The sequence below is a fragment of the Scyliorhinus canicula genome, chromosome 13 (assembly GCF_902713615.1).
Source record: "Scyliorhinus canicula chromosome 13, sScyCan1.1, whole genome shotgun sequence".
NCBI classification, from domain to species: Eukaryota; Metazoa; Chordata; class Chondrichthyes; order Carcharhiniformes; family Scyliorhinidae; genus Scyliorhinus; species Scyliorhinus canicula.
Window position 1 is genome coordinate 80597372 of NC_052158.1, and position 19483 is coordinate 80616854.

Here is a 19483-nt window from a genome sequence, read left to right on the forward strand (position 1 = left end):
ACATCGCCAAAGCGGCCATGTGGGCGGTGGATGAATCCACCCCCTTTCAGGTTGAGAGCAACGCCTCAGAGGTAGCTCTTGCAGCCACATTAAATCAGGCAGGGAGACCAGTCACATTCTTCTCCCGTACCCTCTCCGCTTCGGAACTCCGACACTCGGCAGTCGAAAAAGAAGCACAAGCCATTGTGGAGGCTATTCGTCACTGGAGGCACTACCTCACAGGTAGGAGGTTCACCCTTATCACCGACCAAAGATTGGTTGCCTTCATGTTTGACAACTCGCAAAGGGGCAAGATTAAAAACGATAAAATCCTGCGGTGGAGGATCGAACACTCCACCTATAGCTACGATATTAAGTATCGACCGGGGAAGCTCAACGAGCCCCCAGGTGCCCTATCCCGCGGGACGTGTGCAGCGCGCAGATCGATCGCCTGAAAATCATCCACAACGACCTCTGCCACCTGGGGGTCAACCGGCTCGCCCACTACATCAAAGCCCAAAATCTGCCTTTCTCCACTGAGGAGGTAAAAGCCGTCACCAGAGACTGCCCGATCTGTGCGGAGTACAAACCGCACTTTTTTTAGACCAGACAGGGCCCACCTGGTCAAGGCTTCTAGGCCCTTTGAACGCCTCACGGTCGATTTCAAAGGGCCACTCCCCTCAACTAACAGGAGCGTTTACTTCTTAAACGTCATAGATGAGTTCTCCCGCTTCCCATTTGCTATTCCGTGCCCCGACATGACCTCCCACACAGTCATTAGAGTCCTGCATAGTATCTTCACCCTGTTTGGTTTCCCCAGCTATGTGCACAGCGACCGGGGTGCGTCCTTCATGAGCGACGAGCTGCGTCAGTACCTGCTCGACAAGGGCATCGCCTTGAACAGGACTATCAGCTACAACCCCAGGGGGAACGGGCAGGTGGAGAGGGAGAATGCGACGGTCTGGAAGACCGTCCTACTGACCCTCCGGTCCAGGAATCTCCAAGTCTCCCATTGGCAGGAAGTCCTCCCAGATGTGCTCCACGCTGTTAGATCCCTCTTATGCACAGCGACCAATCAGACCCCTCACGAGAGGCTCTTCATTTGTTCCAGGGGCACTACCACGGGGGTCTCACTCCCGGCATGGCTGAAGACACCGGGCCCTGTACTCCTGAGGAAGCACGTCAGGGCGCACAAAACCGACCCCCTTGGTGAGAAGGTGCGCCTGCTTCACTCCAACCCCCAGTACGCCTTCGTCGAGTTCCCCGACGGCCGTCAGGACACCGTATCCCTCCGGGACCTTGCACCCGCCGGGTCCAGCAACCCCTCTATCACTACAGATGCACCCCTCACCCTACACCCCATCCTGCCACCCCCTCGGGCTCCTGGGCCCACTAGCTCGCTGCATCGGTTCCGCGCAACCCAGCCACCCCCTCGCGCTCCCGAGCCCACTAGCTCGCTCCACTTGTTCCGCGTGCCCGCACCGGCTAACCCCCAGCGCCCTCAGTCCCCAGTCGAACCAGACGGGTATGGAGCTCGGACGAAATCTTCCCTGGAGTCCGCCATCGTACCCCAACCCACAACACCCGTCCAGCCACCGCAAGAGGCTGCAACCCCGGTGCTCCGCAGATTGCAGCGGACAGTCCGACCACCGGACAGACTCAATTTATGAACCACCACCCCTGCCGGACCTGATTTTTTTGTAGGGGTGAATGTGGTGAATGTAACTCCGTATTTCACACTGTATTGTATATACCTGAGACCATGCATTTGTAAGCGCAGTTGCGTTGCCTGACCACTAGGGGAAGTAGCTCTGGGAATGCTTAGGAGTTTGTACAGGGCTGCACCCATGACTCCTCCCCCTGGACTGCCGTATAAATGCCAATGCTCAGAGTTCATCGAGAGTTCGACGTGGAACAGGCTGGCTCGGTTGTAAGTAGATTAAAACCACTGTTCATATCTTAAAGCACGTGTCTAGTGAATTGATGGTTCCATCAAAACCCATCTGGTTCACTAATGTCCTTCAGAGAAGTAAATCTGCCATCCTCACCTGGTCTGGCCTACATGTGAAGCCAGATCCACAGTGTTTGACTCCAATGAATGGGCAACAAGTGCTGCCCTTGCCAGTGACATCCCCACCCCATGAAAACAATAAAGAAGATGTGAACGGAGCACCTTTGCAAATCTTCTTCTAGCATTAATTTGAACCCCTGCACAAACCTTTTGTCATTGCTGGTTTTTGCACCAAAAGTTATTTTTGAAGCTTTTTTCAAATTTAAACAATTAAACACAAATTTAAATGTACAATGATTAAAACATCTGGCTCCTCGAGTGCATCTATTTTTGAGGCAGCTACATCTGGTGAGATGAAGACACAACTCTCACTCGCACAATTTGTCATGCAGTGATATACTTTGCAAATTACTGTATCATTGAATTTAGTGTCCATGCCCTTTGCTTGACGTTGCTAAATTATGAACAAAAACTGAAGGAGGAACAGGGGTGACAGGGTTTGCAAACATCTTCTATTTTTATAAGTTTGCTTATTTTGAGGAGTTATCTTTTTTGCTTAACAAAGCTCCCCAAATGCATTATGTTCAGATTTGTATTTAGTTATCAGCAAAAACGTTTCAAATGCTGCTGTTAAATTATATTTACAGAAAAATGTTACTAAAGCGCACATCGAGATATATATATATGATGTACATAATGTTTATAAAGAGATGTGTATGTGCAGAAATGTAACTAACAAACGAGCCCACAGAACCTGCTGGTGTTTCCTCTACAGGTGCAGAGCGGCTCTTTTATTCGGGGGGCTGGTTTCCTGCGGACCGGAACGAGTGCGGGACACCGGAAGGTCCGACTGTTTTTGAGTCCGGGACTCGGAGACGGGAGACGGTCTGGGACAGAAAATTCCAGTCACAATGAAGCCGGCGGTGGACGAGATGTTCCCGGAGGGCGCGGGGCCGTACGTGGATCTGGACGAGGTCTGTCGGAGAGCAGGGCCAGGGCCAAGAATCTGCATTCTTCTAGCGCCCTGAACGTAGTACAACCTTCCCCAGGTGTCGCGGGGATGCTATAGGAGATAATTTAATCGTGGGCCAAGGCAGAGGGATAGGAGGAGAGGCGAGCGGGTGAAGAGGGAGGGAGGGAGAGAGAGGGAGACCAGGGGTGCGATTCTCCGCCCCCAACGCCGGGTCGGAGAATAGGGGAGGGCCTCCTGACATTTTTCACGCCCTCCTGCTATTCCCCCCCCCCCCCCCCAACGCCCGACCCACGCGACGAATTGCCGCTCGCCGTAAAAAACGATTCTCCAAGGCCGATGGGCCGAGTGGCCAGGCCTTCACGACCGTTTCACCACGGCAGCAAACACACCTCGCTGCTGTCGTGAAACGGGTGCCAGATGCCCGTTTGGGGCATCTGGGGGCCTGATTGGCATGGGAGCAACACGACTGTGCTCGGGAGGGGATAGGCCTGCGATCGGTGCCCACCGATCGTCGGGCCAGCGTCCAAAACTGACGCACTCTTTCCCCTCCGCCGCCCGGCAAGATCAAGTAGCCACGTCTTGCCGGGCGGCTGAGGAGAAAGACGCCATCTGCGCATGCGCGGGTTGGTGTTGTCCAACCTGGTCGTGCGCGGCTGATGTCATCGGCCGCGTCAGCCGGCGTGATGCTTGATGTGCAGCTTTGACGACCGCCGTCAAGGCCGTGACGCACGGGGCCGCGCTCCTAGCCCCGCCCGGGGGGGAGAATCGGCCCCGGAAGTGGCCGTGAAGGCTGCCGTGGGTCACGGCCTGTCCCACAGCAACCTTTACGATTCTCCACATTTGCGGAGAATCTCGCCCCAGGTATTTGAAGGCATAGCTCGCAATGGTGAAGTGATTAAAATCGGGGATGCACAAGAGGCCAGAATTAGAGCAGTGCAGAGATCTCGCAGGGTTGGAGGGGAAGGTGAACCAACCGCCCCATATATATATATATATATATAAATAAATATATCCAAGTCCGCTGGACCCTTTTCCAGGTTTGTTCGGTGCCAGGACGCTGTTCGTCCCATAATTGGGTCGTTTAAGTTGGGTCCACACGGAGTGCCAGATTTCCTTGGGTTTGCATTGCACTCTCAGCCTGGGCAACCCTCCCACCCGCTCCCAAAGCTCCCACAGACCCCCCCCCCCCCCCCCCCATGGCACACTGCCCCTTAACGTTCTCCACAAGAGTTGATCGCGCTGGTTGTGGAGCTGAGAGAATCTACAGAGGTTGGGAGAGGGATTTGAACATAAAAAGAAGAGTTTCAAAATTTGAAGCGTCGCTCAATCGGGGAATGTAGGTCAGCGAATGCAGAGGTAATGGGGTGAATGGGGCTTAATGTGAATTAGGACATGGGAAGCAGAATTTTGGATGAGCTCAAGGAGGGTGGGACATCAATGACCAGAAGATACAACATTTGAATCAACAGTCAGATGAACTTGAAACTGGATGGAACAGGCAAGAAACTAAGGTGGAAGTAGGTGCTCTTGGTGGTGGGGCAGATGAGCGATTGGATTATTTTGGGGTTAGATAGGAAGCTAAGGTTGCAAACAGTTTTATTCTATTTTTAAATTTTTATAAATTTAGAGTACCCAATTATTTTTTCCAATTAAGGGGCAATTTAGCGTGGCCATTTCACCTAACCTGCACATCTTTGGTTTGTGGGGGCGAACCCACGCAGACACGGGGAGAATGTGCAAGCTCCGCACGGACAGTAACCCAGGGCCGGGATTCGAACCCGGGTCCTCAGCGCCATAGGCAGCAATGCTAACCACTGTGCCACCGTGCTGCCCTGATTTATTCTTAGAGAGTTGTAGACAGAGAGGTTAAGTCAGTGGCTGGCGAATAGATTTTGTGTCAGGAACTGAAGACGATAACTTTGGTTTTCCCAGTGTTTTTAGTTTGAGGAGATATCTGTTCAACCAAAACTAGATGTTGCATAAGTAGTGCAGCAAGTCAGAAGTAGTGGAAGGGTCAAGAGACGGTGGTGCCGTGGGGCTAAGTCAAAGGGAAGAAGTCATGTTTCAGTTATGCAGAGCTTTGATTGCATGCCATCTGGAGTCCTGTGTTCCGTTCTGGGCATTGTACCTGAGGATGAGGGTACAAGCCTTGGTGAAGGTATAGTGCAAAATGCTTAGAGCTGAAAGTTATAAATTATGAGACCAAATTGCATACATTTGCTACATTGCATACAATGATAATGGATTCCATAGAATACATACCCAACAATTATTTCCTCTGGAGAATAAAGAACAAAGGAGCACAATTTTAAAATTAGAGGCAGGTTATTTACGAATGCGGAAAGGATCCATCAAAAGTCTGGATGCTGAGCCAGTTGGAGTTTTCAAATCTGAGATTTATAGATTTCTGTCAGTTAAGGGAATCAAGGGATACAGACAAACTATAGATAAATGGCATTGTGTTGCAGATCGACCATGATTAAATTGAATAACTGAACAGACTCGAGGGGATGAATGGCCTATTCTTGTCCCTCTTGCAGTGAAACTTCCAATTCTTGTACTTTCTTTTGCCAAAGGTTTTGCAAATTAGCTCCTGGCACGATTATCTTTTGATATTCATGATCTTTCTTCTTTCCTTGGCTTTTAAATCAACATAAATATTTATTTGTTATTGATACTACACTTCTTCGTTCTCATTCACTCAATATGCAAGGCTAGAATCGTGGGGGGCTGTTGATGGTCATCTGTCCGAAGGTCCATTTGCAGTTTGGTGTGAAATGTTACTACATAACACTTCTGTAAAGCACCTTGTGACATTTTATTAAAGTAAAAGCACTTTAGAATTTATTGGGATATTAAGGGGAAGATAGTGCCCTCAGGGTAATATTACTGAACTAGTAGCCCAGAGGTTCAGGCTAATGCTCGGGGCGGCATGAGTTAAAATCCCACCGTGGCAGCTGGTGGAATTTAAATTCAATTGATAAATCTGGAATTAAAAGCTTGTCTCAGTAATGGTGACCAAGGCAACGATTATCGATTGTTGTAGAAACCCATCTGGTTCATAAATGTCCTTTAGGGAAGGAAAGTCCATCCTTACCTGGTCTGGCCTACATGTGATTCCAGACACATGACAATGTGGATGCCTTTTAATTGCCGTCTGAAGTTGCCTAAAAGCCATTTAGTTGAAGGGCAGTTAGAGGTGAGCAACAAATTCTGCCCACATTCCATGAAAGAATAAGGAAATAAATGCAAGTTAGTGTTATGCATGTTTTTCTACACTTATGGATTGTTGAAGGTTATTTTATATTTTCTCTCCTTACTCCCAACTCAACAGGTGCACAGTCTGTTTTCTACTATAAGAATATAGGTGAACACCGTCTTTTCAATGCTTGCAATGCAATAACAAAGTCAGGAATTTGCTGTTCTGCAATGTTAAGTCTAGCACCTATTATTCTTCAGAGTTGTTTCCTATATTTGAGTATTATTTTTCATATTTTAATGTTTCACTTGCAGTAAGGCAACAAATTATACTAGAATCTGATTCTACAAGCAGTACTCCAGTGCGTTGCTCAAAAGGATATTCTTCATGTGAGTCTAGACAGGGTGTTTTCACAGATTGATCATGAGCTCAACATAGCCTGGCCAATCCCTAGTCCTCACCCAATGGGTACTTTCCAAGGGAACTCAGGAGGAGAAACCATGACTGAATTTTTTTTTCTTCTTTTTGTTAATTTATAGCTTTCTATTGCTGCCACTGTTTAGTTCAACTAGCTCAGTGAAAACTGATGATTAAATCTGGAGTTCTATATATTGTTAATCATTATTTATAATTCATTGAGAGAATGTAGGCTTCGCTACTTTTCGAAGATCAAATGCTTAACACTCTTTGAACCCCATAAAATATCTTTAAATAACTGGAGTCTTTTTGTTTATTTTTCAGGCAGGGGGAAGTTCAGGACTTCTAATGGATCTTGCAGCTAATGAGAAAGCAGTCCATGCAGATTTCTTTAATGGTGAGGTATTCTTCAGTAACTTAGACTACTTAGGCAGCATGGTAGCACAGCGGTTAGCACTGTTGCCTCACATTGCTGAGGACTGGGGTTTGATCCTGCCCCCTGGTCACTGTCTGTGTGGAGTTTGACCATTTTTCCTGTGTCTGTGTGGGTCTCACCCCCACAACCCAAAAAGATGCCCAGCCAAGTGAATTGGCCATGCTAAATTGTCCTTTAATTGGAAAAACAGTTATTGGACACTCTAAATTTAAAAAGCTTCTTGGACTATTTCAAGCACTCAGCCTTTTTATTACAAACTTATAGTGGCTGTCTGAGTAATCTCTGTTTTAATTAGGCAACATCTTTACATGCAAAAGGTGCTGAGGTTTGAGCTCTCCCACAAACGTAACTTGATGTTAGATCAGTTGTTATGTTTAATACTTTTGATGAACAAAAATCTATCAGTCTCGAGTTTAAAGGAAAAGAAACGTAAACCGGTGGAAATACTTAGTTTGGATAGAATCTGTAGAGTAAAACATTTAACGTTTCAGGTCGTAACTGCCCTTCACCAGCAGTGTCTTGCTATTGTGTAGATTTAAAGAATGCGGGTATATAGAATTCGTTAGTAGATCAGCCATGATCTTATTGAATGGAGGAACAGGTTCAAGGAGCTGAAAGGCTTCTTCTTGTTCCTTTGTTCCAAATTGTCTTGAGGGATTCATTTTCATTCTTCAGAGACACTTTCTACCTACCATACGCACTAATGTGTCCTCTAGATAGAGCTATATAGCTCTAATACTTGTCACGCATTGCATTTGGTTCTTGAGATCTAGCTCCAACAGTTTTGATCTGCTGAAGAAATGATTCTTCAGTTACATAAATCATTTTCTTTGTTTTCAGCGTTTTGTCATCTGTTTCATCTTTTCTCAAATCCTCTGTCATCATAATTCTTGCGCGAAATCTTCTTCATGTTTTCCACTTTTCTATACTTCAAAATCTAGTTTGTGCTGCCCAGGATTATTGCAAAAATTGGATTCAAGTTGATCATTTTTAATCTGAGTTATTGCTTTTTCCACTCCCATCATCTGTTTTGACGGGAAATGTAACAATTGCAGAAAGTACAAGAACAAAACTTCAGGTGAAGTTATCTGAATAGTCTTACATTGCTTACAAATCAGCCCTTTTAAAGAGTGAGTCATTTACCCCTGTCAGTACCTTATTTAAAAGAATATAAAATATTTTTATAAAATGTCTACAGTAAAAATAACGGCCAACTGAAAGAGAAGTAAAACTTATTAATGTCTACAGAGTGACCTTTTAATATTTATTTTGATTTCCTGGCTGATCAATGGAATTTGCTTTTTGTGTTATTTTCCATCAAATGGCACTTTTTGTTTGAACAATCACTGTGCACAATGGACCGGTGGGATAGTTTCTCAGTGCAACTATGAGCTGGGATGTTTCGCTGCTGTTAGCATTGCATACAGCTAGGGGGCAGCTGTTGTTAGTTGTAGTCAAGAATTTGTGCACTGGAAAAGGAGTTAAGACTGATTTAGGATCTGACGATTTAAAGAATTTGTGTTTCAAATATACATTGTGTATATTTGATGAAGGTCTGCTAGATATCGGGCACCCATTTCCCAAATCTGGTACCCCAAGGCTAGATACGTGGCAATGTGCTGAGTAGAACTTAATCTGCTGAGCACTTAACAACCCCCCCCCCCCCCCCCCCCCCCCCCCCCCCCCCCGGCCCCCCAACACCAAAACATAATGAAAAATGAAATGAAAAATGAAAATCGCTTATTGTCACGAGTAGGCTTCAATGAAGTTACTGTGAAAAGCCCCTAGTCGCCACATTCCGGCGCCTGTTCGGGGAGGCTAGTACGGGAATCGAACCGTGCTGCTGGCCTGCCTTGATCTGCTTTAAAAGCCAGCGATTTAACCCAGTGTGCTAAACAGCCCCTAATGAACTCCCCCGTAACATTTCTTTCTCTTGCTACATCTGAGCTCTCTGTATAAAACGTCTAAAACTGAGTCAAACTTACATGACAAAATCATTGCGTTTGCATTGTGTTCATACAGTACTTTGATGTTTTACTGATATGCTTTGAGTACCAGTTATGTGTCAGTGCTCATGATCTGTGGGAAACTGGGTGAAGTTATCCCTCCGCCCTCCCCACCAAGCCCATTCGAAGCAGAGCCTTTAAATAGTCATAAGAATAGTAGATTAGGATTTAGTTTTATATCAAGACTTTACCTGTCAAGTGCTTAAGTTCATTCTTGCCACGTAAACCAATTAAGCAGGCACATTTAACTCCACTTAACCCAAAATATTGAAGATTGAAAAGGACAAAGTTAAATGTACTATAACTACAATGTTACACTGCATCTATAGTCCAGAATACTAGACATGGCAGTGCAATTTCACAAACAAAATATGGATGTAATTTGCTAAAACACAAACTACGTTTGATTTAACATAGGAAGACTATTCAGAATCCTATTATCACAGCCTTAACTTATCATAACATGGGTAATTTTGAAGATTAAAATATGTGTTTGATGCAGTTGATGTGGTGTATATGGATTTCAGTAAAGCGTTTGATAAGGTTCCCCACGGTAGGCTATTGCAGAAAATACCGAGGCATGGGATTCAGGGTGATTTAGCAGTTTGGATCAGAAATTGGCTAGCTGATAGAAGACAAAGGGTGGTGGTTGATGGGAAAAGGTTTCAGAGCTATGAGGTCATGTTGCAGTTGGAGTATTGCGTGCAGTTCTGGTTGCCACATTATAGGAAGGATGTGGAGCATTGGCAAGGGTACTGAGGAGATTTATACTGAGGAGATTTACAAGGATGTTGCCTGGTATGGAGGGGAGATCGTATGAGGAAAGGCTGAAGGACTTGAGGCTGTTTATGTTAGAGAGAAGGTTAAGAAGTGACTTAATTGAGGTATACAAGATGATCAGAGAATTAGATAGGGTGGACATTGAGAGCCTTTATCCTCGGATGGTGATGTCCAGCAGGAGGGGACATAGCTTTAAATTGAGGGGAGATAGATATAGGACAGATGTCAGAGGTAGGTTCTTTACTCAGAGAGTAGTAAGGGCGTGGAATGCCCTGCCTGCAACAGTAGTGGACTCACCAACACTAAATGCATTCAAATGGTCATTGGATAGGCATATGGACGATAAGGGAATAGTGTAGAGGGACTTTAGAGGGGTTTCATAGGACGGCGCAACATCGAGGGTCGAAGGGCCTGTACTGCGCTGTAATGTTCTATGTTCTATAATGTAAGGATGTCTTTATATAACAAGTAACATGCTCTTTCTGTACCCTGGGTGATCATCTAATTACATACAACTCTTAACTATTCCATCAGAACAATCTGTCTTCCCCCAGACAATGCACTAATTCTAAGTTTATTGTGCATCTTCATTAAGTTGCCTGTAATCATCTAGAATGCACTGTTGAAAATATGATAGGAGATTCATTTGTAACTTTCCAAAGGGAATTGGATTTGTTTTTGGAAATGGAGAAATTTGCAGGTCTATGGGGAAAAGAGCACAGGAGGGGGCTAGTTCAATAGCTCTCAAAACACCCAGCATAGACATGATGGGTTGAATGATCTCCTTCTACACTATATGATTTGATCCTTCATACTTCTTCAGTAGTTGTCATCTTTTAGCTTTAGGTTAGTGCCACACATGCTGGTCTCAGATATCCTGATGATGTCTGTTGTATTCTCAATGGAACTGAGTTGAATACAGCCAAAATTCCTATTTAAATAATTGTTCTTTCTTCAGTCTCTTATGACTGCTCCTCCTAAATTCATAAGTTCATAAGATATGGGAGCAGAATTGGACTATTTGGCCCATCGAGTCTGCTCTTCCATTTGATCTTGGCCTTAACTCCACCATTCTGCTCGTTCTCCATAACCCTTCAATTCATTACTAATTAAAAAGTTGTCTAACCCCTCTCTAAATGTACTCACTGTCCCTGCATCCACCGCACTCTGGGGTAGAGAATTCCACAGATTTACAACCCTTTGGGAGAATAGTTTCTCTTCAACTGTTTTAAATTTGCCAACATATCCTAAAACTATGACCTCTCGTTTTAGATTGCCCCACAAGAGGAAATATCCACTCCACATCTACTTTATCCATACCTTTTATCATCTTGTGTACCTCAATTTGATCTCCTCTCATTCTTGTAAATGCGCGAGAATATAGGCCTAACTGTGCAATCTATCTTCATATAACAAGCCCCTCATCTCTGGAATCAACCTAGTGAACCTCCTCTGAACTGCCTCCAATGCCACTATATCTTTCCTCAAATAAGGGCTCCGCACTTGATTTCTGAAACCTTGGGTATAAACCATCTCAGTATGAACTTTATGTAAGCATTATTTCAAACAACCTAATTATCCATTCACCCTCGCCAATGTTGGGCTTGCTACTGGGGTGATAGAAATATTTATAGTTACATGACTTTACAAAATACACTTGGAAATTATGGAACAAAAATTACTATTATTAATCAGATAATATATGATTAAATTTTCATTCATCAGGAATGCACATGATCAAAAATAAAGGGTCTTCCATAAAATACCGAAACAAGGAGGACTTTCCTCTCTGAGGGCTGTTACTCTTTAGGGTGATAATCAATAAAATGAATAGCGTTTATATATAATGAAAAGCCTTGGAGATTTTCAAATAGTGAAGTGATCTGTCAGAAACTGGTTTTTGGCCAATAATGACTTGCAGTTTTCTGGCAGGCTTTGGTTGACGTAAGCACGTGATTGGAAAGTTAGGGTCACAGTGGTGTAGTGGTTAGCACTGCTGCCTCACGGCGCTGAGGACCCGGGTTCAGTCCCGGCCCCGGTTTATTGTCTGTGTAGAGTTTGCACATTCTCCCCGTTTCTGCATGGGTCTCACCCCCCATAACCCAAATATGTGCAGGATAGGTGGATTCGTCATACTAAATTGCCCTTTAATTACAAAAAACAATAATTGGATACTTTGCGTTTATTTTAAAAGAACAAAAAAAAGTGATTGGAGACAGTTATCACATGATCACAGAAGGCTCTTTAAAAATAATATGCCAGGAACAATTTATGGTCCTGTGATTGTTGCAGGTCAGTCAGGTTAGTAGAACGGGGCAACACTATCACAGATCAATTGTAACCTTGATAAATCACTATTATTTTACATTAAAAGAAGGAATTATGTTGCTTTTAACACCTACATTGTGTACCAATTCATTTTCAAGAGTTCCCTCAGTACTTGATCGTGTCAGAAAACCATATGAAAAATTATTGATGCATTCACATAAATTCACATGTTACAAGATTTCAGATTATATGTTTACTCTATCAAAAAAATCACAATTTTTAATGCTCATGGTGATATTTGTACTTTGGGTACTTGTGATCAATGCTACAGCTCCAATTATTCATAGTTTACATGTCAGATTTACAGAGGAAATGACATGGCCATAATTAAAACTGATGAATCACTGTAAAATCTTTAATAGGCAATGAAAAGCCTGGTAGGCAATATGATTCCTGTGGATATGAATTTCTTTCAAGCTCAAAGTTACAACCTTTGTTCTGTATTTAACTATTTTCCCTGACGAGCAGTTTTCAAACAGAGTTACTTGCAGATTGGAGTACTGTAACATAACAATAAACAGCCTTTTTCTTAAGGATCCATCCCACAATTGTGCTCCACTTGGAACATTTGTTTTAAATCCAAATGCCCAAGGTTACAAATTGGTCGATTCCAACATACTGGCATCAACATTCTCTACTCTGTTATACTTCTCTTGACATAAAGAAGCAAATAAAAGGGTTTCTAGTGGGGAGTGCTGTAAATGTTGCAACTATAGAACATAATCTTCCTACAGCTCCTCGAGATGCTTTGCCATTCCTGGATAGAAATGTAATACTTGCTCTGCCTGTGCATACCAAAACAATAATAAAATAAATAAAATATTTTTGTGTGCTTCTTTCCAAATTGTTATGAGAAAGTCTCTCAAATGGCTGTTTGCTTTTCATTTGAAGTTTTGGTTTAATCTATTCAAGGTTAATAAGATAGTGGGGTCATTGCAAATCTCATTTAGATAACTTCAGGGTGAGTACTTGTGATCTCCTTGATCATATTATCTTGTATTTACATTTAATTAGCTTGAAATTTGTTAGGTCCCAATGGTAGCTGAGCTGAATTTTCCGGACATGGATCACAAGATGAAAAGCTTCAATGCGTCTGACATTTTTTATCACTGATTCATTCTGAATAATATAATGGAAATTATGAAATTAAGTATCTTACAATGTCCGGAATCTTGCAGAGTAGAAATACACCTAATATATCTAGCTATGACAAATCATCCTCTTGCTCAGGAACTGGACTGCATTTATAGGCATTGCTAAGGTCCCCTACTTGGCTTGTTCTGACAAGCAGGTGTCCAGTGTGGAGGTGTCGAATTGTGGGGGCAGTTTCATTTTGTTCCTTAGAAGCCAGCATGTGATGGTGACCTTGGCTAAATGTTTCTTATTAGCTTTTGCGTTCACAGTCTAACAATGTGCTGCTATCACACTGCTCCCTTGTAGCCCCACCCGGGCGTCTGTACAAAACAGCCCACGGATTGGCACTAACTTGAAAAGCTCACTTAGGGACTTCAGTAGCTAATTTGGGAAATGCACGCTGGTGCAGTTGGTGCAATGAAGAGAGGCATTTCCTCTGAGTCAGAGTATATAATGTGGATATCGAAAAGCACCAAAATCTCCCGTAACATTAAGTCATTAAACTTTCTAAATTAAGGAAATGTATTAGATGGTGGCTGCAGCCTTATATTGCATTATCTGAAAAAGGATCATAGATCGCGTTGAAATATGCTGTATCCTCCAGTGGCTTGGGTCCAAGTCATTTCTAGATTTGCAAATTTTCTAGATGATCGAATAATGTTAGAATACCAAACCACAAGTGTTGGAAACACGACAATGTAAATATTTATCGGAATCATTTAAAAGAAAATTTAGAGTACCCAATTCTTGTTTTTTCCAATTAAGGGGCAATTTAGCATGGCCAATCCACCTACCCTGCACATCCTTTTGGGTTGTAGGGGTGACACCCCTGAAGACACGGGGAGAATGAGCAAACTCCACACGGACAGTATCCATATTTATCGGAATCATAAAAGTGTTAATTTTATTACTGCTTTATAATGTTTTGTTTTATTTAGCCAAAATTGGTGTCTTGCCTGTTTCTGTTTCCCCAAGTACTGTCTGCTGAAAAACGTTTCGAACAGCTGGTGTTTCGAACAGAGTATACTCGAACAGAGTATTTAGAATGGTGATGAGAACAAAATTGTAGAGACTAATGTAAGCGAAACCATCCTTAAAACTCTTGTGAATTCAAAAATTGATGTCTTGAACAAACAACAGCCAGATGACCAAAACGGCAAACCTTATAAAAATATTTTGTTTTTTGGGTGCAATTCCAGTGTTCATCCTAAACAAAACCTCAATATGGCAACACAATTTTACAGCATTGTATATCCTGACTTTTATTATCTTTTTCTATACTAAAACTGAAGGTAATAGAAATGTAATGTGGCCGGTCTCTGTCAATTTCAAGCTCACTTAACAATGACCTTGGTGTTTCTTTATAAAGCAATGTTATTCAAAGTCTTCGACCAAAATAAGCAGTTTGAATTGAGCCTTCTTCTAGGATGGGGTTCTGGATTAAGTTTGAGGCTGAAGCATTATTGTGAAGGTACCTAGTGGCAAACAGCTTACTTAGAGGAGAAAAATGATGAAGAACTTGTACAAATTAAATTTGTCTACTAAAAAATCCATTGGTTGAAAAGTTTCAACGGTGAGACAGAAAATCAATGGCCTGAAGGTTAAAAATTTGATTCATGGTGATCAATTTCTGTGTGAGGGACCGTTTGGAAGATTTTCCAACGGCCTAGGTTCCCTGCCCTCAAGGGCCTAGTAAGAAATTAGTTTGAAGGGTCTTAAAAATTGTTAATTCCTGAATTTGGGTCTGTGGCACAAAGCTGTCACAAATTTAGCAACACAACTTGTAATTACACCTTTTGGTCTAGTAAAACATCCCAAGGTGCTTCACAGGACTGTGAGCCAGATATGGAAATGTTAGGACATTGTCAAAGAGATAGGTTTAATGAGCATTTTAAAAGATGAGAGAAAGATTAGATGGATGAAGAATGTTAGGGAAGATTGCAGAGCTGAGGACTGAGGCAACAAAAGACACATCCGCCAATGATAAGTGATTAAATTCGGGAATGTTCCAGTGACCAGAATTGGAGCAGCCCACAGATCTTGGGAGTGCTGTAGATGGTTACGGGAGATACTAATTGAACATTCCAATTCGAGGCTGGTGTTGGAAGTCGAAGTGGTGCCACAATAGTGTAGTATGATGATGGTTGGGTCAAAGGGGAAGAAGCTTCACTTTGCAGCAAACTTGTAGGTGGAGCGATAGCACAGTGGTTAGCAGTAGTTAGCACTGTTTCTTCACAGCTCCAGGGTCCCAGGTTTGATTCCGGCGTGGGTCACTGTCTGTGTGGAATTTCGTAGAATTTACAGTGCAGAAGGAGACCATTCGGCCCATCAAGTCTGCACCGGCTCTGGGAAAGAGCACCCTACCCAAGACCACACCTCCACCCTATCCCCATAACCCAGTAACCCCACCCAACACAAAGGGCAATTTTGGACACTAAGGGCAATTCAGCATGGCCAATCCAGCTAACCTGCATATCTTTGGACTGTGGGAGGAAACCGGAGCACCCAGAGGAAACCCACGCACACACGGGGAGAACGTGCAGATTCCGCACAGACAGTGACCCAAGCCGGGAATCCAACCTGGGACCCTGGAGCTGTGAAGCAATTGCGCTAACCACTATGCTACTGTGCTGCCCCAATGCTACCGTGCTACCCATAAATCTGCACGTTCTCCCCGTGTGTTCTTCCAGGGTTTTCTTCCGATGCTCCGGTTTCCTCCCACATGTCTCGAAAGACTTGGTGTTAGGTAATTTGGACATTCTGAATTCTTCCTCTGTACACTCGAACAGGCGCTGGAATGTGGCGACGAGGCACAGTAACTTCATTGCAATGTCAATGTAAGCTTACTTGTGACAATGAAGATTATTATTATTGTAGTTAACCTGGGGTGCTTGACAGATGCCTGAATTAAGAGCAGTTTGATCTGTCATAATGAATGGAGCGGGGGGGGGGGAGCAAACCTACGTCATGACTTCAACCTCTGTGCCAAAATCCTACTCCTGACTGGGATCTGCACAAACATTTTCCTTATGTTCTGTCAGTTTTCACTTGTTGCTGACAAAGGGAAGGAAAAATAATCAGACATTGATGGAAAGTTCTTTGGGCATCATCAAATGTGCTTTTTTCTTTTTGGACTGGGAATGATAATTGAATTCTTAGAGATATGAAAAAGGCTTACAGTTTTTCTCATCTTTATTGTGAGTGGACCCACTGGGAACATAACTGTTGGGGGAGGGAGAGATGAGGAAAGTAGAGGGGGAGCGGGAAAAAAAGCAGAGTATAGCAAATTTTGATTCGCAGATATTAATTGTGCTTCCTGTTTAAACTCTAGATTTTGAAGACCTGTTTGATGATGACGATATTCAGTGACTTCTTCTCCACATTCCGCATCTGAACCACTGTACTTTCTCAAACGAGGAGGAGAGAAAAGATGGTCACTACTTTGGACAGACTGTTGCTCACGCTGTATGGAAAAATGCACAAAATGGGACGTTTTCTTGAGAAGGAGTCCACATTTTACAAACCTGCATAGACTTGTGTACTGTCACCATGTTAATTTTTGTCTTTTTAAAATTATGAATTTATTTTATTAAAGAAAAATGTAGAAAAGTGTTGTTTGTTTTGAAAAATAGATATAAAAGGTGCAACTTCTTTTCCAACAAACCTGTCATTCCATTATGCATACAACATTTATATTGAGGTTTTTTCAGATCCTAATCACAGTGGCAATGTAATTGAAGGGTTGAGTTTTGCAAAACATCTGTTTTGAGTACAAAGGTGGCTAATAATTATTTGAGTAAAGTCCTACTCTCAGTTCTACTGGTGTCAAATAATTTCATTATCATTGGATCCTGTGCATGTGAGCACACCAATTGAATAGGTCATGTCAAAAATACAAACTGGGAATATTACAAACCTGAGAAATCGATTCGCCTCATTGTAGAGGTTTCCAATTTTCTCCTATTGTTTGATTCCAATGCTAAAGGCACATCTTTGAATAAATTACCTCAAAAATAAATATAGAGTTGAGCCCTAACATTGGGGTCAAAGCTCTTCTCTCAATATCCAGCTGCCTCCAAATTATTTAGTTTACCTCCATTACCCCTACCTGGAAGACAATCCCAAAACATTCATCAGCGTGTGAAGAATTACCTCTGGAGATTAGTCTTAAACCTTTACTCATTCATGGGGTGTGGGTCTTACTGGCATAGCCAGCCTTTATTGCTCATCCCTGAATGCCCTTGAGAAGGTGGTAATGAGCCATATGTTTGAACTACTGCAGTTCATGTGGTACGGGTACCACCCAGAATGCTGTTAGAGAGGGAGTTGGAGGATTTTAGCCCAGCAAAAGGAAGAGCAAAATATCCATGTGAAGGTGGAACTTGTAGGTGCTGGTGTTCCCATGTGTCTCCTATTTTTATTCAAGGTGGCAGTGGTTATGGGTTTGAAAGATGTTGTTGAAGGAGCCTTGTTGCTGCAATGCTTCTTGTAGATGGTATACATTGCTACCACCAGATGCCAGTGGTGAAGGAAATGAATGTTTAAAAAGGTGAGCAGGGTACCAATTAAACAGGCTGCTTTGACCTGGATTTGTTGAGTTCCTTAAGAGCTGTTGGATCTGTAGTCATTCGGGAAAGTAATTCCATCATACTCCGAACTTCTGGCTTGTTCGGGGGGCAGGCTTTGGGGGAGTCAGGAGATGAGTTACTTGTTGCCAAATACCCAGCCTCTAGCCTGCTTTTGAACCTACAGTATTTATATAGCTGGTCCAGTTCGGTTTCTGGCAAGTGGTGACCCCCAGGACAATAATGATGGGAATTTGGTGTTGATAACCTTTAATGTTACATATAGGCTCCTTGCTCTGCATTCATGGTTTTTAAGTTGGAATAGTGCTTTATAATGAGGTTTTCTGTGACCCTTCGTATTATATGTATGTCCAAGGTTCCCTTTAGTTTCATTCCTTTTCTTTGATGATGATGATAATCCTTTCAGTAATTGGCTGTGACCAGAACTGAGAGTGTAATGCAGCTTGAAACTTTAAAACGGTGCACGAGTTTCAGAAAATTACTTTAACTGTACTTCACAATCGCACCTCTCACCACCTCCACTGTCTGAATTATCAGATTGCCTAGCCAACTTCCAATACAAGACTTTGGTTTCTTGGACAACCTATAACTGACACCTTAAACCACTGGAGAACTACCACCAGACCCTCAAAGTAAGAAAGGAGATCAGCTAGCAGTGTCTTCTCCCAAGTCAACATATACAGCATTGCGTCTCATATTGTTTGTATGTCTGATACCAGATTCTTGAAGCTACTGCTGTACTCAGAACTTAGTGTGGCAGGATGCTCCCAGGAGAATAGCAGAAACACTTTTGGGATGACCTCGAAGCATGAAGAGATCAAATATCCCTGGTGACATAAAGGAGTGTGACCGACCAAAATGTAGAAGGAAAACACCAACCACATCAAGTGACTTTGTCAGAAACGTGTAGTGGCACTCACAGTTGCACAGTCACGACGTTGGAGAGACCACACAAACGTCAGCCTATCTGTCTAACTTTTCAAGCATCACCTTTATGTGTCGATTCTGCAGCTCAGACATTAGACTTCATCTTAGAATCTGGTGGTGCAATAGCCTGAATCTTGGGCCCAATACAAGCATTGGATGCTTTAAATTAAAACCACAGACAGGCCTGATGGGAAGTCAAACAGCCAAGTTTGAATACATTGGTCAGAAATAGACAGCCAGGTTGAGTGGGCTTGATCTATAAACAGGGCATCGGTAAATAATCAGCCCCATTCAAATGGATCAATTGTTGTGGATTGCCCAGATGAAGCCAGACTTTATGGCACCTAGTTCACCTTATGTCGGGTAAGGTTTACGTGCAGCAATGCTCCTGAGGCTTGACCTCTGAGGGCAGTTCCAGGTGTCCTGCAGAGTTGCAATCGGCAACTCCATTGGTTATTGCGACCCCTGCCCCGTGACCTGAAGGCCAGAGATGCGTCTGGAAAGAGCGAAGAGTAGGATAAGAAATAGACACACGAGAACCTCCCCAGCAAAGGCTCGATGCAGAGTCTGCGGAGAAGCCTCAACGGCAGGCCAGAGGAAAGAAGAAAGCAGACCCACCTTCACAGAGAAAGGCCCTGAGATGACCGCGACTCAGAGCATTGGATCAACAGTTCAATCAAGTTCATCGGCAGGGGTAAAATTAAGAA

At 43.3% G+C, this 19483-nt stretch overlaps 1 protein-coding gene across 2 annotated transcripts; it reads left to right on the forward strand.

The window, feature by feature from the left end:
• Positions 1-1813: 1813 nt before the first annotated feature.
• Positions 1814-17079, forward strand: cops9 (COP9 signalosome subunit 9). 2 transcript variants are annotated; one of them, XM_038816395.1, is made up of 3 exons: positions 1814-1909; positions 2766-2964; positions 16595-17079. In XM_038816395.1, exons 1-3 carry the CDS (start codon positions 1856-1858, stop codon positions 16630-16632), a joined length of 291 nt encoding a protein of 96 aa, XP_038672323.1. In that variant the 5' UTR covers positions 1814-1855; the 3' UTR covers positions 16633-17079. The 2 variants fall into 2 exon arrangements, with proteins under 2 accessions (XP_038672323.1, XP_038672324.1); XM_038816396.1 differs by lacking the exon at positions 1814-1909 and adding an exon at positions 6904-6976 and having other exon boundaries at positions 2792-2964.
• Positions 17080-19483: the final 2404 nt, after the last annotated feature.

Bases quoted from the DNA above. Each gene is read 5' to 3' on its own strand.
- cops9 (XM_038816395.1), top strand. From the start codon at position 1,856: ATGCCAATGCTCAGAGTTCATCGAGAGTTCGACGTGGAACAGGCTGGC. The intron at 1,910-2,765 runs GTAAGTAGATTA...TTTCCTCTACAG, and splicing joins TGGAACAGGCTGGCTCGGTT to GTGCAGAGCGGCTCTTTTAT. The intron at 2,965-16,594 runs GTCTGTCGGAGA...TTTAAACTCTAG, and splicing joins CGTACGTGGATCTGGACGAG to ATTTTGAAGACCTGTTTGAT.